At 35.7% G+C, this 22,431-nt stretch overlaps 2 protein-coding genes and 1 non-coding gene across 3 annotated transcripts; 1 reads left to right on the plus strand and 2 right to left on the minus strand.

The window, feature by feature from the left end:
- Nucleotides 1-2,130: 2,130 nt before the first annotated feature.
- Nucleotides 2,131-2,233, minus strand: LOC145103358 (U6 spliceosomal RNA). The gene has a single exon (XR_013706452.1). It is a non-coding gene; the product is annotated as a U6 spliceosomal RNA (small nuclear RNA).
- Nucleotides 2,234-2,896: 663 nt separating this feature from the next.
- Nucleotides 2,897-5,711, plus strand: LOC145103072 (Mitochondrial transcription termination factor family protein). Its single transcript, XM_079040611.1, has 6 exons — nt 2,897-3,638; nt 3,750-3,887; nt 3,973-4,218; nt 4,341-4,454; nt 4,549-4,949; nt 5,026-5,711. The coding sequence occupies exons 1-6, from the start codon at nt 2,994-2,996 to the stop codon at nt 5,339-5,341; spliced, it is 1,860 nt and encodes a 619-aa protein (XP_078896737.1). The 5' UTR covers nt 2,897-2,993; the 3' UTR covers nt 5,342-5,711.
- A 612-nt stretch (nt 5,712-6,323) lies between these two features.
- Nucleotides 6,324-6,987, minus strand: LOC145103073 (ribosomal protein-like protein). Its single transcript, XM_079040612.1, has one exon. The coding sequence runs from the start codon at nt 6,847-6,849 to the stop codon at nt 6,385-6,387; it is 465 nt and encodes a 154-aa protein (XP_078896738.1). The 5' UTR covers nt 6,850-6,987; the 3' UTR covers nt 6,324-6,384.
- Between the last annotated feature and the right edge of the window lie 15,444 nt (nt 6,988-22,431).

Here is a 22,431-nt window from a genome sequence, read left to right on the forward strand (position 1 = left end):
TACATGACTTATTATATGATATCATATGATATAATGACTGGTTTGTTATTTCTTTTATTATCCTTTTCATAAAACAATAATTATTCTCTAATTAAATACAAGAGTTAAATTTATTTATTAATAATTAAATACTTAATAAATATTCAATAAATACTAACCTGATTAAGGTATGACCATATATGATTATATATTACTAACAATATCACTCAATAATGATTATTGAGCAAATAGATCTAACAATATGAGCTTGGAATAAAAATTTACGTATGATGTTATTTATGGTAAAGATCATACGTTCGGACATACAGTTTTGTTGGGATGTGCGAGGACAAGAGAAGCCGAAGAAAATGTCATTTTGATCAAATAAATTGTCAAATTCATGATTATCAAATTCGCACTAGAGTTTTCAACCAATACCAATGGAAATCTTGTTGAGATAAACTTCATATTCTTCTCGACTAGAAACATTATTATCACCACTAACATCCTTATGGCAACCACAACACTAATGAAGTAGGTTTCTAAATGTTGATTAGGTCTCTTGAGGTGGGTAATAATCAGGGTTGATCGATTGGATTTCTTGTGTTTGTTGCCGAAGATTTAGCAAGTATTGGTATGACCGATAACAAATCAAAGTATACCATTAGTTATTTATCCTCGAACGGTGTCATCGGAGATGAAGGATCAAGAATAACCTTTACAATAATGATGACTTTAGGGGGGTTTGAGATTGAGTATAAAAATGCTTATTTACTTATTAGTTTTTTCAAAAAGTAAATAAACTTAAAAAGTGGGAATTAAAAAAATGCTTTTGAAAACAGAGTTTTATTACCATAAAAAAAGAGTTAATAAAAAGTCATAGACTCTTAACTTTTGAAAAGTGATTGATATGTTCACCTAAAATGACTATAAGTTAACCTATTTTTCTTAATATTTAATATTTTACTTTTTGTTTCTTTATTAACGATTTATGAGGTAATAAGCTTATCAACTAATAGTTTTTTATCAATAACATAAATTAATCCAAATATTTTTTTATTCATTTTTATTGTCATATAACCACTTCTAAATATATATTTTTTTTATTCAAAACGTCAGTAAGCTTAAAAAGTTAGAATTAGAAAAACACTTTTGAAAACAAGTTTTATTACCATAAAAAAAAGAGTTCATAAAAAGTCTACGCTCTTAATTTTTGAAAGGGATAATAACTTAGGAGGATAATAAGGTTTTCAGTTTGTCCGTATTAGGTCACTAAGGTTTTTTTGTGCGTATTAGACCAATATGGTTGTTATTACTGTTTTAGAATAGTCATTTTACCGATTTTAACCGGTAAAAGGACTATTCTAAAACAGTAATAACAACCATATTGGTCTAATACGCACAAAAAAAACCTTAGTGACCTAATACGGACAAACTGGAAACCTTATTATCCTCCTAAGTCATTAACCCTAATTATTTAGAAAACATGTTTACTAATCAATGTGACTGATTTGTTTGACTGAAAATAGTTGCTTCCATTTAAACTTATCTCACAACCCTTCCAAAACTTCTAAGTCCAAAAACTCATATGATTGATGATCTTCATTATATAAATATGCAACATTTTATCAATAACTTTTTTTTGTCATTTAAATGTTTACATGAACACATCCATATGTACAAAAACAATCTCACTTTGATACCTCTCATCAATGTCTACATTTGATAACGAATGGAAATGTAAAACCAACATGGACTTGCAGAGGATGTCTATTATCAATTATTTTATAAAAAGCAAAACCACAACATGAACTAAGAAACTGAAGTTGCAAAATGAATAAAAAAATCAGCACATAAACAAATACATACATACTATATACAACACATAAACGGAAGTTTATAAAGCATGAAACTTAATGACAGGAAAAGTAAAAAAAAAAACTTAAAGGAGGCTTTATAGAAAGAAAGATCACCCTTACTTGCTACAAATGGTTGAAGACATCAACAAGAAGATCAATCTGACCATAGAATCCACATGTTGTCTGATCATGACTTCAGTAGATGAACTACTGAAACATAAGAATTGCAATTGAACTCTATTAGCATTTGAAAAGGGAATTAGGGTTCCAGAGAAGACGACGAAGGGTTAAAAAAATTTCGGACCATTTCTCGATTTGTGTGTGTCATCCTTGCGCAGGGGCCATGCTAATCTTCTCTGTATCGTTCCAATTTTATCGGATGTCCCCAAAGGGACGACTATAGATGAAGAGTTTCGCCATATAGAGGAGTAGCATGTTATATGGGACGACGCGAGTTCTAAACGAAGTAGTTTACTGTTGATGGTCATATATTCTCAATGTCTTTAAAATTAGGGTTAATGACTTAGGAGGGTAATAAGGTTTCCAGTTTGTCCGTATTAGGTCACTAAGGTTTTTTTTGTACGTATTAGACCAATATGGTTGTTATTACCGTTTAGAAATAATCTTTTTTACCCGTTAAAATCGGTAAAAGGACTATTTTTAAACGGTAATAACAACCATATTGGTCTAATACGCACAAAAAAAACCTTAGTGACTTAATACGGACAAACCGAAAACCTTATTACCCTCCTAAGTGATTATCCCTTTTTAAAAAGTGATCCAACTATAAGTTAATCCAATTTAAAAGAAGCAATTTATCAATAGCTTTTTATTAACCATACAAATTAATCTAAACTCTATTTCATTATAAGCACCTCTATCAAACAATCTTTAATGCGTTAATTAAGCAAATCCCAAACATCCATGAATGACTTTTTATTATTATTATTATTATTATTAAATATTAACATATTTTTTTTCCAATAGTTTCATGTAATTTTTTCATTATTTTTTTTTTGATGGTTTGATATAAACGGAATAGTCCAACAAAAAAACATATTTGAACCTCTCTAGTTTCTATTGACGAGAAAGGGTGGGTAATGAAACACATCCGAGGGTTTTTGTTGCAGACGGGGCTGGAAGGGTTTTAGGCCGATGTCGACATTGATGGTTGCAATAGCAGATATGCAACCTTCAACTCTGTTTCAGGGTCCAAGAAATTGGATGCTATTACCTGGTGATTATTCTCGTCATCTTCGTCGACGATTCTTATTATCATCGTCCCCAATTCATTTGCAAGACAGTGATCCTGTTTGCCCTTTGTTGCACAACAGATGCGTTGTTGCTTATTTTCACGACGATTCCCGTCGACCACAACGCCGCCCGCTGTCTTCATCTTCTTCGACTTCTTCTACTACTGCTTCTGACGGGGGTTATGAAGATGAACAGCATAAACAAGCAGCAAGAGAAGTTGTATCTGAGATTCTACAGGAAAATGGAGTTTCAAAGGAGGAATCTATGGAAATCGCTATGAAATCGCCAAAGTATCTAGAAATGTTGATGGATAGCGTTCGTGACTTGGATGAACTCTTCCAATCGGCCACTATAACTACAAGCAGCTCAACCACCACCTGTTCATCGATTTCTGGTTACAAGAAAAAGGTTTTTGATATGGGAAAACAGAAAGGGGATAAAGGTTTGGTTCCTGTGCTGGAAAGCATGGTGGGTCTTCCTCTTCCTTCTGCTATGCATATTGCTCGTTATCTCTCTTCGCACACCCCTCCTAACCTCCTCCACAAGGTATTATATTCTTCATTTTCTTTGTCTTTCTTCTCTTGCTTACTTACATACCTAATTCGATGATCTTCTGTTACCTGGTAAAGTTAATGATGATATGGCATTTGCTTATAGGTCAAGTATCTGAAGCAAATATTATTCTCTGATGTTGATGGAAAAGTGCCAATTGGAAGGAGTGGTCGAAGAATGATGATGCACTTATCAGTACCTGTTGATGAAGATGTGCAACAGACCTTATCATTTCTCGAGAAGGTGACATTCCTATACTTTGGTAAATCACCATCTTATTGGTTTGCTTCTCCACCTCATTGCGTGTTAATTTCTGCCATTGATATAGATTCAAGCAAGGCGTGGAGGTCTAGATTTGTTAAGTTCAGGAGACGGATCTTTTCGGTACCTGATAGAATCATTTCCCAGACTTCTTTTGCTCTCTGTAGAATCCACTATAAAGCCAATGGTAGATTTTCTTGAATCTATTGGAGTCCCTAAAGGTTGCATAAGAAACGTTCTTCTGTTGCACCCTCCAATCCTTTTCTATGACATTAAGAAAGAAATCAAACCAAGAATGCAGCTTTTTTCAAAGGTATGATGATGTTTATGACTTTGCTATCATGGTGACAATTATGTAGATGCAATTCTTGATTCATTATATACTTTTTTTTATCAGTAAAGTGAAAAAATGTTAGTTTTTTTCTTCATATTTAGGTGTATGGAGAGGATAAGGAGTTTGGTAAGATGTTACTGAAATACCCTTGGATTCTTTCCACAAGCATTGAGAAAAATTATGAGGAAATCCTTGCTTTTCTTTATGCAGAGAAGGTATGTATAATAACTGATTGTTAAATAAACTTCCAGTTTAAGTTATCATGTTATATGGTAAATTATCATTTCATGTGACAAAATTTCATGACAGGTGGCAGAAGTTAGCATTCATCGAGCAATCAAGAGCTGGCCACTTATTTTAGGTTGTTCAGTTAGAAAACTGAAGTTGATGATTGATCAATTTCATGAATTGGATATTACAGATAAGATGTTACACCAAGTTATTGCCACTAGTCCTCAACTACTAATTCAAAAGCCCCAAGAATTTTCCAAGGTGGTTTCTTATTTAAAAGATTTGGGACTTGAAGAAGAAACCATTGGAAGAATTCTTGGAAGATGCCCAGAAATTTTCATGGCAAATATTGATAAAACTTTGAAGAAGAAAGTTGAATTCCTTTCTGAAATTGGTGTTTCCAAGAATCATTTTCCTCGTGTAATCAGAAAATATCCAGAGCTTCTTGTATGCGATGTCAACAAATCTCTACATCCAAGGTAACCTTTTTTTATTTTTTATTTTAATCATTTCATGTTTATACTTATAATTATTATATTAACTTGATTGTTACAGAATGATGTATTTGTTGAAGATTGGGCTATCGAAGAGGGAAATTGCATTTATGGTGAGGAAGTTTTCACCATTGTTAGGGTATAGTGTTGAAGAGGTTTTGAAGCCAAAATATGAGTTTTTAGTAAAAACAATGCAAAAGCCATTAAAAGAGGTGGTTGAGTATCCAAGATATTTTAGCTATTCATTGGAGAAGAAGATAAAGCCAAGGTTTTGGGTAATCAAGGGTTTAAATTGTGAGTGTAGCTTACAAGATATGTTGGGTAAAAATGATGAAGAGTTTGCAGCTGATTACATTAATCTACCCCCTCCTCCATGAATACAAGAAGCTTCATCTTCTTTATTATGGTTTATAGTTTTGCTAAATGTGGCAAAAAAGGGCACTGAAATTACAAAAGTTTATGGAAAAAATTCTAAGTGTTTCCTCTCCACTTGAGCAGAAGTGGAATGTAGCACCAAGGATTAATGACGAGTTTGCCCTTGGGTTGGAAGCTAACCAAGGAACAGAAGCAGGCTATGTTGGTAATAGGACCTTCTGACATATGTGAATATTGAAACAAAAGGAACTTATACTCCCAACACATCTTGTTTCTTTAAATCTTCATGCTACTTGTTATATAAAAAATATATTCTAAGGGTACTGATTTTGAACTATGACTTGATACAAGTTAATATGTTTTTTTTTGCAATGATGTTATTCACATAAGATATCTACATGTAACATGTTGATGAGTCAACTTATTTTTTTAGTAAGGATAATATTATAAAATGACAACCAATAGTTTTGAATTTGCTATATTTAAGTAACTCATATTTTAATTGAGCTTGGCAAATAATTTTTTATTTTTATTTTATCATTATTATTTTTTTGTGGTGTCACATTACATAATTGAAATGCATTTCAACCAAATGAATCATTAGTCTAATGTCTATATGATATCTTACATTGGATAATTTGTTTATTTCTAAACTCAAGGTATATATTTATTTTGGTATCATTTTCTCAAAGTTAATATCATTATTTTATTTTAATTATAATGTAAGATAATTATGATTAATTTAATTTGTTCGTGTATAAATCAAATGAATATGGGTAAACCCAGAGTGGGATTAGAAACATATACAAAGAGATTAATGGTGTTATGGAAACTCTTAAAAGTAATAGCTCAAGTAAAATGGTTCCTTTAGCTTCGTGGTATTTGCTGCAGCTGGAACGGATTGCAGTTGCATATCTACAAGTTCTACAGTGGATTTTCTCGAACCTAATTTTTTTTTTTGTGTTTAGACAATTGGGTAGAAAATTGTACCCCATAAATCAGCCAATAAAATTAAAACTGAAATCAAACATATACAAGTACATCATCATGTAGAAGAAGTAGATGATCGAACAGAATTCCAGATATGAGCGACGGAAGAAACCACTTGAGGGAAGACATGAACGACTGTTCCAGATAATACACCGATGGCTAGGGTTTGGGGGAATCCAGGCTTGGAATCCAACTTCGATTCAAGCCTTAGAAGGCGGTTGTTGATGGCGTCCATATTATTTTTCTTGCTGGTGTTGACGACTCTCAGGAGAAGATTTTGCAGATCGTCGATGACTTTGAGAGAGGCTTCCTGAGGTTGCATCCCTTGGGACTCGTAATGTGCCACCATCTCCTTTGCGGTTGGTAGCTTCTTCTTCGCTAATCCTTTGCGTGCCTTTTCCTTTTCGTCCGCCATTGTTGCTCTTGGTCCCAATCCTACTCCTCTTATCGGAGGTGGAGGAGGAGGAGCGGCAGTAGAAGAAGCACCGATGGACTTTGATACTCCGGTTCCTTGCATCATAATCGATAGTAATTTCAAGTGTAGACAATAAACCCTATTTTTTACTTGCTGTCGTTGAGATTTGAGAATTGAGAAGACGATAAGGGGTTTGCAAGGTTTATTGTTATCATCATGAAAAGGAACCCTAGTTGGGCCACTTGGTGCCGGCAATATTTTGATTGGGCTTATTTTCGTTAAAAATATATATATATATATATATATATATATATATATATATATATATATATATATATATACATACTTTGAGTTTTGACGGGCACATTCTGTCCCGGATCTTTAGTGGGAATGATTCGATGTTTTGGGATCGGTTTTAGAACGGCTCAGTTCGTATTAATTCGTATTTCAGATCGATCTCTGTTTTCTTTTCTTTACTGATCTTATTTCGGATCGGTCTTGTTTAAGATTAGTTCAGTCTCCCGTGGTCTTTCTGTTTTCTTTTCTCAATTGGATTCAATTTTTCTTTTCGGGTTTTAGTTTTTATAATTATAACTGTTTGATTCAATATATATCTACATGTACTAATAAAATAAAAGAATAATTATTAGTACTAATTATCATTTTCTTATAATTTATGTTTTTTTAAAATACTATATAAAAATGAATTGACGTCTTATCATCACTTTTTATTTTTTCAAAAAATAATGATATTGATAATAAATTAGGTAAAGTATTTATTTGATGGGCTTTTGACTTAAAATCTTTAAGTTTATTAGATTTTGTTGGTTTTGTCCCCATGATGATTTTTTGTTCGTTAATGTCCAAAATTTTTCAATTTTTTTTTTCATTTTTGATGATTTTTTGTTCGTTAATGTCCAAAATTTTTCAATTTTTTTTTTCATTTTTGCCCTTGCTACCTATAATAGGTGTCTAGGGATAAAACCGACAAATTTTAACAAACTTAAGGACTTTAATCTCAAATTTGGAAAACATACTTAGGATAAAAACATATAAGATTTATAAACTTGAGGGTTTTTTTTGCAAATTTGAAAAACATACTTAGGGTAAAAACATCAAAGATTTGTAAAGAGGACAAAAGTAAAAAAAAACATGGCAAATTTTGGACATTAACGAACAAAAAATCATCACAGTGACAAAACCAACAAGACCTGACAAACTTAAGGACTTTTATGTCAAAAACATTTATTTGATTCATCATTCTTAGAAGAAATTTAAATTCGTATTGAATAAGTTTCGGTTATAATTGTCGATAATCAATTGTATTTTTATATTTTAAAATCCTACAAAATCAACTTTAATCAATAATTTATTGAAAATAATAGATTAATAATTATGAGTTTGACTATAAAATTTTAATTATATTTTATAACATTGTTTCCACGGGCTATAACATAGTGTGTGTGTATATATATATATATATATATATATATATATATATATATATATATATATATATATATATATATATATATATATATATATAAAAGTTTAATTCAGAAAATAAAAAATGTTAAAAATGGGGAAACCATTCTCAGCCAATCATTTATCTAACATGTAAATATTAAAAAAAGTGCGTATGATTTTTTCATTAATGGTATATTTGTAAATTAGGTACTTTTTTTATTTACTTCTTTGTTCTTCGTCTTCATTTTCCAATTTCATGAGATCTTTATCTCGTTAGAATTGGATATAGATGAATTCATTATTAAGATTCTTTTTTTTATATAATTTGTTAGCAATTATACATATTTTTTCCATTTATCTTCAAGTTTCGCATCTATATTGCGGTTTTCTTCTTCGTATTCAGTTTGCGATTTCATCAGATCTTTATCTCATTTGAATCGGATATAATTCTTTATCAAGATTCTTTTTTTATATAATTCATTAGGAATTACACATATTCTTTCCATTTATCGTGAAGTTTTGCATCTGTATTGTAGTTGTTTCATCGGGGTTTTGTCATGTAGTTTGAGATCTCTATTTCAATTGTATCATCTAATCGGAGTTGATTTAATTTTCAATCAGATCGTTTTTACGCTCTGAAGTGAGAGAGATTTCTTACTTGATCATGTTTTCATATGATTTTTATTGCAATTACATCAATTGATCGGTGTTGATTTAATTTTCCTTCAGATCGTTTGTACGCTCTTGTGACAACCCGAAATTTATTTCGTCACTATAACCCACTTCCGTTAATAAAATTTATTTTTATTAAAAGTTTTTCTTTTAACTTCTTAAGTTAAGTAAATCCATTAGGGTTATTGTCGTAATTTCATACGTGGCGGAAAACGAAAAATCACGCGAAAAACCCCCGTTTGCGGTTGGTGTTGGGTGGACCCCCACCCTGGCCGTAAACTCAACCCTATATAAGGGTTGAGTGGTCTTCACTTCAACCTTTTTCACACCCTAGAACTTTCTCTATCTACTCTCTCTACAAAAATTGGAATTTGATCAAGAAAACGCTCGTTCAAGCCTCTCATAAGTAAGTAAACCCTCCTAGCTTATTGTTTTGCTTAGTATACATGCAAATCTATGGTGTAAACTCTCAAAAGCCCCAAGAACATGAGTTTATGGTTTGGGAGCATCCCAAAACCGTAAACACCCGAAAAAGGGGGGGGTTGATGCCCCAAAACCCTTCCAATGCTTGGCTAATGACCTAGAAACTTGCTTGAATGATCTAAGAACCCCAAAACATGAAATGATAAGGGTAACATGGGTTTACGGTTGGGAAATATCCTAAAACCGTAAACACCTTCTAAGGGTGTTAAAATACCCTTAACACCTTCTAAGGGTGTTAAAATGCCCTTAACACCTTCTATGACTTGTATGAGTGGCTAGAACCTTGCATGCTCACCCTAGAAGCACCAAACCATGAAAGAAAGTGACAAACATGAGTTTACGGCCGTAAACTCATGTGTTTACGACCGTAAACTCCCTAAGGGGGGATTCAAGAACTGTAAACTCCCAATAAGGGCCATTTCAAGCTCCAATCACTTCCTAAGCCCTTGAATCAACCCTAGAACCTTTCTTGGTGAAGCATGAAGCCTTAAAGTACACAAATACACCACTACCATGAGTTTACGGTCATAAACTCATGGGGGATATGGTTCCAAAACCGTAAACACCCTTAGGTACTACCATTTGAGGAGTAAACTCCAAAGTGAGACTATACTCTCCTTAGATGCAACCCTTAACACTCCTAACACTTGAAACGAATTGCTTTCATGCATAAGAGTGTCATTACTTACTTAATTAGTGATTAAATAACTAATTGGATACAATTATGTATCACTACATGTTACATAGGATCCGCGTGTGTGTTCAAGACCTCATTTGACACCTAGCATCCTACCCGGCAATTCCATCCACTCCACTCACTGCAGGTGAGTTCATACCCCTTAATTAACCTTTCAAATGTTTTTAAATTCTTTTATGGGGGGGATACAAGTTAAATCCAACAAGTTATAGTATCAATCACATGTGATTTATAACTTGCAACCAAAAAGGATTTTCTATACTTTTAACTGCTTTGTCAACCAAACTGCTTTAAATAATTATCAAACGCATTTTTCATGTTAAATTGTTATTAAACTATTTCCAAACTATTTTTAAACCTCTTTGTTTCCAAACTATATCTACACCAATATATTTATATAAGTAAGACTTGAAGGACTTAGGACTGATAGCACGCCTTACTTCCTGTTCTTGTTTGATTGTGGACATAGGGTATACTGTTATCTGTCCGACTGTCATTGAATTCTTAGTTATATATTGTATATATTTGTGTTAGATATGAAAGTATTCACTCAGTTCAATACCTTTGTGTATCAAAGGCATGCAACCAACATTCTATTTAACTATAATAGGTATAGTTAAGGTTACTATTCGTTATCACTATCACTATGACGCTCACTATAATTACTACTGTTATGAGTTAATACATGTTAAATACTATGAAAAGAGAATACTATATACTATACAAGAGAACACTCAATACACTATACTAAAAAGTACATTATACTATAATACAAGAGAGTACGCTAAAACATAATGTGACACACTATTTCTCTATACGACACTCTACTGTACCTTTACCATGTAACCAGAGTCTCCTGAAGGGAGAGCGGGCATTATGTGTATAGATCTATATGGGACAGACACTCCCACATCCCGATTGCTAGCTACAGTCCGAGCCAACTAGCCCAGGGATGACAAAATGACACCCCACTACGTGTGACCTGGAGGGTCATCAACCACTTGGTCTTCTATCAGCATGGTTACATACGAGTTCACATTTGGACCTCTAATTAATAATTTAAGAATTAAAGGTGAAACAGACTCCCCGATGTGTATTGTACACTTATCACTACTTGGAGTCGGCATTTCTATTTCATTCAGCCGATAATAAAACTGTCGGGATAAAACATTATTTTCCCATTTACTTCACATGAATGCCATCTAAAACTATATTTTTATAACTGATAGTCTCATTGGGAAAACTTTTACACACTCTAAGGATCAAACTTACAAATAACCAAGTCTTGGTAGAAGACTACTTTTACTGAAAAATATAGGATTTTCTAAGGTTTCACGCTATTTTCAAAGTTTGATAACAGCTTTTATATTACATGATTGTAAACACTTTTATACAAGCAATGACACTAAATACTTATGAACTCACCAGCTTTATGCTGATACTCGTTTTCAAAATAACTTGTATTCTCAGGTCATCCATAGACAGGTACTGGTGCAGCTTTTTGAGAAGATGGAGCACATACAAGACCCATCTTTTATTTTTGTTTATACTTTTGGTGTCTATCAAACTGTACAGAACACACTTGTATTAAAATTATTATAGTAATGCAATGTATGTTGATGCTTGTTTCTACTATTATGCATTGTTATGATATTGTACATGACGTCCTCCACCCAAGAATGTATTACGCTGTTCTCGGTTTTGGGGTGTGACAGATTGGTATCAGAGCATGGTTTATAGTGAATCAAGTATATCAACCCATAAAAGATATACGGACTATAAACACATCAGGATTAAAACACTCTGACCAAGAATATATACTTTTAAATACTAAAATATTTAACTAAGTGTATATATATATATATATATATATATATATATATATATATATATACACACACACACACACATCCATAAATACAAAGGGTAAGTATCATACTAGAAACAGAACAAAAGTATTAAGATTGTTGAACAACACAATTGGGCTTAGAGACACATAGTCAAATCTGGGTGAATGTAGCCTGATCAACTACATTTTTTCCAGGAATGACTAGTATGTGCCTAAGAATGATTGTGGTGTTGCATCAAGTCTAAAAACTTACCAACACTACTACAAGAACATTAGAAAAAGAATACTATAGGAGTATTCTGCAATCTTATAACTCACATATGTGAAAACTAAAAAGGTCGTTACTAGTGGAGCAATAGTTGTTAAGTGGATACTTTACTGTTGCATGTGATTAAGGCGTTATAGACTTAGAATCTGTGATCTCTGCTTTACTTCCTGTTCCTTGTTTGGTTGTGGATTTAGAGTTAGGGTCATTTATTCGACGGCCTATTCTGCCTCGGTTACATGTAATTAGTATGCACTATGCAAGTATTGGCCTAACTCATGATGAACATCTTATAAGTATCTTAGATTAGAACGTCTATTAACTATTCTTTCCCCATTTCTCGCGTAGATAGCATGGTTGGCTTCCACCTTCCCGACGATCCGTACTTTCCAAACCAAGGAAATGGAGGATGGCTTGATGAGGAGCCTGAAGATGATCACCAGATCCCTTTGGATGATCACCATGCAGAAGGCTTTTCAGATAGCTCCGACTCCGACTCCGAACCTGAAGTAAACAACCTGCCCCCTATAGCTCCAAACCCTAACCCCCGTCCAACATTTCAGGGTCCCAATCCCATGTGGGCAACAACCTTGAATCGATGAAGCTATGAGCAGGGTCAGCCTTTACCTTTCAACGGAGACCGAAGCTTCTACAACATAAGCGAGGGAGGTTCAGCGGACAGAGTCTTGCCCATCATGGTCCGAAGGATTGATAGGAACGCCGAACAAGGTCAAGCAGCCATTGGCAGAGTTGTGGAAGTTGATGCCAACTCTAACCTTAATACTGTTCGTATCCGCCAACTGGAAGAAGCCATGGATCGGACGAGGAGGAACAATGAGGCTCTGTAGCAACAACTAGCTACTGTTGGATAAGGTTTCTAAGTCCATAACTATTTCTGGTATGTCCTTGACCCGACCCAGCATGGTCCATTTGGGTTGCATGGCATCATGCAATTGGATAAACTAAATGAGAGAAATAACACTTATGGTTTATTAATATATTATATGTTCTAATATATTAATAATATTATTTAATTAGTTTTGATCAAGAATTAATTAAGTGATCAAAAGATAACTAATTAAATATATGGGTAGATTATGTAAATCTTCCATATCTTATATAGTGGGCTAAGAGGCTCCATGGATTATCAAGTTGGGTTCCACCCATAGGATGCTCCATGGAGTTAACACATGGATCAAGAAATGAAGAGTCATGTTACATTAGGGTTTACCTAATGCAACACACTATATAAGCAATGTGTTTCTCCTCAAAATCGGCTACACTAAGAAAAGAAGAGGGCTTGATCGATTTTGCAAGGGTTAGAGTTTTCTCTCAAGTTTGTTCATTGCACTTGATGTTGTGTGAAGCATTTGAGGCATCACACTTGAGGTGTTAGGCTCACAAGGTTTTAAGGAACACTTTCAACAACAAGGTATGTAGTTCTATCTTTTATTCAAAGAAAAATTGTTCCCCATGTATGCTAGATAGGAACATAACCTTGGAAATCAACTTTGCATGATAATTAGACAAACATAGATCCAAGGTTATTAGGGTTGCATGTACACTTAGGAAGTGTTAGAATGCTCAAAACCCATCAGTGGTATCAGAGACTGGTCTTGTTTGTTGATTATTTGTGCAAACTGCTTGAAAAATCGATTTTCTGCTTTCTGCTCGTATGAACTCGCCGAGTTCATAGGGGGACTCGACGAGTCCATGACCAAATGCAAGCTACTCGTCGAGTTTGTTCTTGCACTTGACGAGTAGAGGCTGCAATTTTCAGAATTTCGACTTTTGTTGCTGGAAATGGACTAGAAACATTACCCTATATTGTTTTGGTACTTTAAAACATATTTTAGATGGTGTAATGTTTATGCTAATCCATTTACAATGACAATTATCAAAATTACAAGTTTTTAAGTGTAATTTTTTGATTCTTGAAAGTGTTCATATTCATGTTCTTGTTCTTATGATGTTTAGATGATCATAGGAATTGTTTGTAACCTATGTGGTAGATTAATTCATGATCATAATGTGTTTTAATGGAGTCCATAACTTGTCCTCAAGTTATGGAAAACCAAAAGTCACACTTTTAATAAAACCACTAAAAGAACACAAGAGTTATGAAATATGAAGAGTCTTCATTTTTAATACTCTATTAACACATAAGTTACAAGAAATGAAAAGTTTTGAACGTTTACAAAACTTGCCCTCAAGTTTTGGAACAAGTAAAGTCTTGATTAAAACTTTAGTTCCAACCCTTAGAATTTTAAAAGTTAAAATTCAACCCTTATACTTTATAATATTATAAGTTAATAATATATATATATATATATATATATATATATATATATATATATATATATATATATATGTATGTATAAGATCAAGTCGTCTTACCGCTAGTACGCCTCATTCACGAAGCTGGTCTATAAGGGGGGTATAAGGTTGTTGCCTATAAAATGGAAACTTAATGGGTGTCCACTCTCACCCACCGCTTCCTTGATCGGTGGAGGGTCGTTAGCCGAACGGGTAGGACAAGGACTTATAAATTCTCATTAAAAGTATGATGAATATTACAAAGTAACTAAATACTTTTATTAAATTCCTAATCTTAGTTACTTTAGGAAAATGTGAATAAGTTGCTAATCCACGAAATTACACTTTACACTTTGTTTAACTCGTTAGTGGAGCGTGTGTGGTTAACCAACACACTAACTTGGACTTAACAAGGTAGGTAAAGGGTGACTTAAAGTTTATCATAGTATCGGTGGAGCGTGTGTGGTTAACCAGCACATCGATTGAGTGATAAACATTAAGGGTACCAAGTGATTTGCATGGTTACTTCACACCTCATTTTGTGATCCTCGGCATCCCAGTCACAAAACTTGGAGGGCACACTCGAGATTAAAACATGCCTTTGAAAAGTTCATTGAATCTCAAAAGAATCTAGGAGTTTCTAAGAACCAAATTAAATATTTTAATATTTCATCTTTGGTGGAAATTGGTGAATCGTCATTCACCTACCTTTCAAATATGTTATTACTTAGATTACGACATACCTCTTCTAAGTATAATATATTGTGATTGGGTCCTAGCCTTAATATTACATTTGGGTGTTTTATTAAGGACTATCTCTATATCTAAACAAAACATTTCTTCTTTTCAGATGTTTGCAAACAATGCTGCATCTGGCTCTAATCCTAATGGCTCCTTTTCTCTAATGAACTTGTGTGGGAAAGTCACTTTTGATGGATCCAACTTTAATGAATGGATCAGAAACATCCAAATTATTACCCGCTACAAGGACAAAGAATATGTCCTCGATAAGGAGCTTAAGGAGATTGATGAGACAGTTGCTACTCCTCAAGGAATCGCTGACTTTAGGGCACATGAAAGGGATGCCACCAAGGTGGCATGCATCATGATGGCCACTATGACAAATGACCTCCAAAAGTCCTACGAGGACTTCTACCCTTTTGAAATGCACCAAGATTTGATGGAAAGATACCATCAAAGTGCAAGACAAGAGAGGTATGAAATCATCTCCTCCATGATAACAAATCGAATGAAGGATGGTGAACCCATCACGGGCCACATGCAGAAAATGTAAAGATTTGTGGACCGCTTGCTGAAGCTCAATGTGAACGTCCCCGAGAAGCTTGCAATAGATATCATTTTGCACTCCTTACCATCGTGTTATGATCAATTCCGCATGACATATCACATGAACAAGGAAGAGGTCACTCTCAGAAAACTTCAAGGACTCTTAAAGACCGCGGAAAGTGGTCTTAAGGGTAAGGCAGTTGTTACTACTCCTACTCCTACCAACTTCGCTCCTGTCTTGGCAATCGGGAAAGGACGAGGGAAGAAGAGAAAGAGTTCTTCGAAGGGTACCAAGGCTAGGACCCTTGATGGCTCTTCATCAAGTGGAACCAAGAAAGGTTTTGTCACTCCTTCTTCTGACCCAAAAGAGGCTGTATGCTTCTATTGCCATGAAAAGGCACATTGGAAGTGAAAATGCCCAAAGTACCAGCAAGATGTGAAGGATGGGAAAGTCAAACCCAACCATGCAGGTATTTACACTATCTTATCTAATAACTCACCCCATTCTAACTCATGGGTCCTTGATACTGGTTGTGGTATTCATATATGTTCTGATTTGCAGGGACTAAGAAAGTGTGAGAATGTGGAGCAAGGAAGAATAAACTTGATCATGGGAAACAAGAAAGCTTCACCTGTCACCAAGATTGGAGTTTATACTTTATCGCTAAGTAGTGGGTTTAGTTTAGATTTGAATAAATGTTGTTATTCGCCAGAAATGGCAAGAAATATTATTTCCTTTCATGCATTGTATAAACAAGGTTTTACCTTTTCATTTGATAATGAAGTTGGTTCGATTAATGCTTACTTTAATAATGTTCTTTATTTTAAAGCATTACCTTGTGATGGTGTGTATGACGTTGTATCATTGGTTGATAACCTAGGAAATAATGTATTGTGTATTGATTCTATTAATAATAATAACTTGGATAAAGCATCATTATGGCATTGTCGTCTTGGACATATAAGCAAGAAACGCATAGGCTAACTCCAAAAGGATGGAGTATTGGAGTCATTTGACCTAAAGTCAGATGACAGTTGCGATTCATGCTTACTTGGAAAAATGACAAAGTCACACTTCACTGGTTCTTGTGAGAGGGGTGAAGGTTTGTTGGATCTCGTACACACGGATGTGTATGGACCCTTCAAACATCCCACAAGGGATGCTAATCGTTATTATTTGAATTTTACTGATGATTATAGTAGATATGGATATGTCTACTTAATCAAGAATAAGTCAGAGACTTTTGAAAGGTTTAAAGAGTTTAAACAGGAAGTCGAGAATGAATTGGGCAGGAACATTAAGATGCTTCGATCCGATCGAGGTGGTGAGTATCTTAGTTCATATTTCCTCGACTATCTTAGGGAATGTGGGATTGTCTCACAATTGACACCTCCCAGGACACCGCAGTTGAATGGTGTGGCTGAGAGGCGTAATCGAATCTTGTTGGATATGGTTTGTTCCATGATGATTCGAGCTTCGCTACCAATCTCATTCCGGGGGTATGCCTTAGAGACTGCACCCATATCCTTAATCTAGTCCCTACAAAGAAAGTTTCCAAAACTCCTCACGAGATGTGGACTGGTAAAGTACCCAAACTAGACCACATCAAGATTTGGGGTTGTGAGGCTTTCGTGAGACGTGAGACTCATGATAAGCTCAAACCCCGAAGCAAGAGGTGTATTTTCATCGGCTACCCACAAAAATCCTTTGGTTACCTCTTCTACAGACCCAATGATAATGTGGTCTTTGTAGCAAGAAGAGGAGTATTTCGAGAGAGAGAGAGAGAGAGAGAGAGAGAGAATTTATAAGCCAAGGAGACAGTGGGAGGCAAATTGACCTTGAAGAACTTCAAGAGTCAAGTGGTGAAGGAACTTCAAACCTTAGCCCTCAACTTGAGAAGGAAACTCCTGTTGAGCCAATTGACGAGTCTGTACCTCTGAGGCGATCCACAAGAGTTAGGAATACACCTAAGCATTACTATGGGTTCCATATTACTGCGGAAGGTGATACACTTATTAGTGATGAGACACTATTAGGTCTGGATGAACCTAACAGTTACGCGGAAGCCATGGCAGGCCCCGAGTCTGCTAAATGGAAAGAGGCAATGGACAGCGAGATACAATCCATGTATGACAATCAAGTTTGGAACTTGGTTGAGAATGTACCAGGTTGTAAGACTGTAGGGTGCAAATGGATCTTCAAGAAGAAGACCGACATGGATGGTAATGTACACACTTATAAGGCATGACTGGTTGCAAAGGGCTTCTCTCAAACTCCAGGATTGGATTATGATGAGACCTTTTCTCCAGTAGCCAAGATTAATTCTATTAGGGTTATGTTAGCCATAGCTGCATTTCATGACTATGAAATATGGCAAATGGATGTCAAAACCGCTTTCCTTAATGGAAAGTTGACTGAAGATGTTTACATGAGTCAACCAGAAGGTTTTGTCCGCAACGAGTACCTTAATAGAGTGTGTAATCTTGAGAAATCTATTTATGGATTAAAGCAAGCACCTCGTAGATGGAATATTTTCTTTGATGAGAAAGTCAAGGAATTTGGCTTTTCTAGGAGTGAAGATGAATCTTGTGTGTATGTCAAGGCTAGTGGGAGTATAGTTAGCTTTTTGGTATTGTATGTGGATGACATACTACTCATAGGAAATGACATCCCAACTCTGCAGGAAGTTAAGTCCTGGCTTGGGAAGTGTTTTTCTATGACGGACCTAGGAGAAGCTGTCTATATTCTAAGGATAAGGATTTAGAGAGACCGGAGTAAAAGACTAATTGGACTTTGTCAAAGTACCTACTTGGACAAGGTGCTGAAGAGATTCAGCATGCAGAACTCCAAGAAAGGAGAGTTACCCATCCAGAGTAACACCAGATTGAGTAAGACACAAAGCCCTAGTACTGAGGCTGAGATAGCAGAAATGAGTTGAATACCTTATGCTTCGGCTGTAGGATCGATCATGTGTGCTATGATGTGTACTCGACCTGATGTAGCCTTTTCCTTGAGCATGGTTAGCAGGTATCAGGGGAACCCTGGCAAGGCACACTGGATTGCGGTAAAGAATATCCATAAGTACCTACGGAGGACTAAGGACTGGGTCCTTACCCTCGGTGGGAGTGATGACTTGAGAGTTGTAGGGTATAGTGATGATGGCTTCCAGACTGATATGGATAATTTCCGCTCTCAGTAGGGCTGGGTCTTTACCCTAAACGGGGGAGCAATCACTTGGAAGAGTTCCAAGCAGGAGACAGTGGATGATTCCACTTGTGAATCAGAGTATATAGCAGCGAGCGAGGCAGCAAAGGAGGCAATATGGCTGAAGAACTTCATTGGAGACCTTGGAGTTGTGCCAGCTATAAAGGAGCCTATGGAAATTTTCTGTGATAATGAAAGTGTTGTTGCCTTAGCTAAGGAACCAAGGGATCACGAGCGATCCAGTCACATCGACAGAAACTATCATTTTATTAGACATCGCATAGAAGACGGAATCCTCGTGGCAAAGAGGGTATCATCAGATGAGAACCCAACAGATCCCCTCACGAAGGGACTGAGTAGGGATAAGCATCTTCAGCATGCTCGGAGCATAGGGCTAAAGGATGATATAAGTTTTAGTAGTTAGATAAATTATGAAATTTGTAAAGTGTAATTGACATTTGATGATAAATAATAGTTGGTTGTTTATTTATGAGTAAAGTGTTACTATCTTTTGTCAATCGTTTACTATAATTTCTTTTGCATGTTTTGACTTCCAGAATATTATGTTGTGTTTCTACATATTATTCAAATCTCCACAGTCAGTCATATGTTGGAAGTAGATATGAATTAAGACTGTCATGAAGTTGGTTGTAGGTGTCAAGGTTAAGGACAACACTTCATGAGTACTCATAAGTTCTGAGTATTGGAATCAACCCACGCTCACTGGAATCACTTCATGGAATTTTATCTCGAGTGATCGTGAGACGGTAATATCATATAAGTTTTCAAACATAGAGATATGATTTGTTACTTATGAGTTTGTTATGCATTGATTGTACGTAAACGCATTGGTAACTCGGTGTTATAAAACGTGCTTTTGTGTATAATTCAATGAGTAATAGAACAAACATATGAGTCGAAGTTTATCTGTTGCTTCTTGGATTAGAAGCTGATATCTGGGCCCCTCGATGATTTTGTTTTGACCTATGTACCGGGCCCGGTCAGAACTAAGTTGATGTGTTCAATTAAGTTCTTTGTCAAACAAATCAGAAATCGGGAAACAAACTGCTGGACAATAAGTAAGACATTGTTCCATGTATCTGTCCGGCTGATATTTAGAACAGAGGATTATACGATCACTTATCTTAAATGGCGTATCAATATTTTCTCAGTTCCGAGAAACCTTGAAAGTGCTACAATTGGTGATCGGTTCCTGAAGTATTACATCTATAGTTATCAGACTTATCCAAGTGGGAGACTATTGGATAAGGTGTCTAAGTCCATAACTATTTCTGGTATGTACTTGACCCGACCCGACATGGTCTATTTGGGTTGCATGGCATCATGCAATTGGATAAACTAAATGAGAGAAATAACACTTATGGTTTATTAATATATTATAAGTTCTAATATATTAATAATATTATTTAATTAGTTTTGATCAAGAATTAATTTAGTATTAATTAAGTGATCAAAAGATAACTAATTAGATATATGAGTAGATTATGTAAATCTTCCATATCTTATATAGTGGGCTAAGAGGCTCCATGGATTATCAAGTTGGGTTCCACCCATAGGATGCTCCATGGAGTTAACCCATGGATCAAGAAATTAAGAGTCATGTTACATTAGGGTTTACCTAATGCAACACACTATATAAGCAATGTGTTTCTCCCCAAAATCGGCTACACTAAGAAAAGAAAAGGGCTTGGCCGATTTTGCAAGTGTTAGAGTTTTCTCTCAAGTTTGTTCATTGCATTTGGTGTTGTGTGAAGCATTTGAGGCATCACACTTGAGGTGCTAGGCTCACAAGGTTTTAAGGAACACTTTCAACAACAAGGTATGTAGTTCTATCTTTCATTCAAAGAAATTTTTTTCCCCATGTATGCTAGATAGGAACATAACCTTGGAAATCAACTTTGCATGATAATTAGACAAACATAGATCCAAGGTTATTAGGGTTTCATGTACACTTAGGAAGTGTTAGAATGCTCAAAACCCATCAGCTGCATCCCGAGCCGAAGTTAGGGAACTCCGAGCACGTCAGAGGGCTTATGAACGACATCTTCAGGAAGTTGTACGCCAACTGGCTGATCTGAGGGTTCGCTCAATGAGTACCCGTCGCCAGTAGAAGATGTCAACTCATCTTTCTCTTTTGTTTAAGGACTAACCTTTCCTTTTCTATGCTCAATAGAGCATTTTTCTGTAAACATTCCTAGCTCCGAAAGTACTCTAACTAGACTCCTTGGCTGCCAACATTTTCCTTTATGGTTTGATGTAAGACCTACTGTTAGGTCATTTTTCCCGAACTCATTTTACATCATTAATACCAGTAATTTTGGCAGTTATCTACTTCGTGGGAAATTCTATACTTTCATGTTTCCCTACTTTGTTGCTATGGCTCTATTTGATATTTGGACTATGGCGGTTTAATCCGTGAAACTCTCTCATCATGTTTACAATCAATTCTTATTATTGTCATCATATTTATAAATTTTCAGTAAAAGATGCCTCCCCGCAAGCGTCCGAACAGAGGCAGACCTGCGACTCAAACTCCACCTCCACCACCACCTCCTCCACAGTTCGATCCGGTGATATTTCAGACAGCTGTAACCGCAGCTATGGCCCAAATGAATTCTGGCGATGCAAGTGGAGCCGGAATGGGCACCAACTCTAGACATGGTGAAATCCACGCACGTATGCAGGGTTGCACCTATAAGGATTTCATGAGCTGCAAACCAACATTCTTCAATGGGAACAGAGGAATCCTTGCATTGACCTAGTGGTTCGAAAGAACTAAAGTAGTATTTGAAATGTGCTCATGCCCCGAGGAAAGTAAGATAAAATTCGCTGCTTCCACCTTCACTGAAAGGGCCCTGACATGGTGGAACGGCCATGTCAATTCACTCTCTTTGGTAACAGCCAACGCCATGGGCTGGGACACACTGAAGGACCTTCTGAGAAGGGAGTACTGCCCTAGGGTTGAAATTCAAAAACTCGAGGAGGAACTTTGGAACCTCAAGATGAAAGGGACCGACGTAACAACTTATACAGCCAGGTTCTGCGACCTGGAAACTCTGTGTCCTAACATGATCCCTACAGAAAGCAAGAATATTGAACATTACATCTGGGGTTTAATGCCCCTGTATCGAGGGAACGTTTTAGCATCACGCCCTGCTACCTTTGACAGCGCCAAGGAATTGGCCCAAAGGTTGATTGATCATGAAACTCCCTCCACTCCATCAACATCCACGACGATTGCCACTGCACTGCCCAAAACGACCGACATCAAGAGGAAGCATTGGGACCGAAAGAAGGGCAAGCCAACTCAATCCTCTTCCAAAAACCAACAAGTTGTGGCTGTCCATGCTGCCACTACTCCTGCTACCCCGGTACCAGCCAAATCCTATGCTGGAAACCTACCCATGTGCCCCAAGTGCCCCTTC

The sequence above is a fragment of the Lactuca serriola genome, chromosome 4 (genome assembly GCF_051521515.1).
Source record: "Lactuca serriola cultivar US96UC23 chromosome 4, Lser_US96UC23_V15, whole genome shotgun sequence".
NCBI lineage: Eukaryota > Viridiplantae > Streptophyta > Magnoliopsida > Asterales > Asteraceae > Lactuca > Lactuca serriola.

Bases quoted from the DNA above. Each gene is read 5' to 3' on its own strand.
- LOC145103072 (XM_079040611.1), top strand. From the start codon at position 2,994: ATGTCGACATTGATGGTTGCAATAGCAGATATGCAACCTTCAACTCTG. The intron at 3,639-3,749 runs GTATTATATTCT...ATTTGCTTATAG, and splicing joins CTCCTAACCTCCTCCACAAG to GTCAAGTATCTGAAGCAAAT. The intron at 4,219-4,340 runs GTATGATGATGT...CTTCATATTTAG, and splicing joins GAATGCAGCTTTTTTCAAAG to GTGTATGGAGAGGATAAGGA.
- LOC145103073 (XM_079040612.1), bottom strand. From the start codon at position 6,849: ATGATGCAAGGAACCGGAGTATCAAAGTCCATCGGTGCTTCTTCTACT.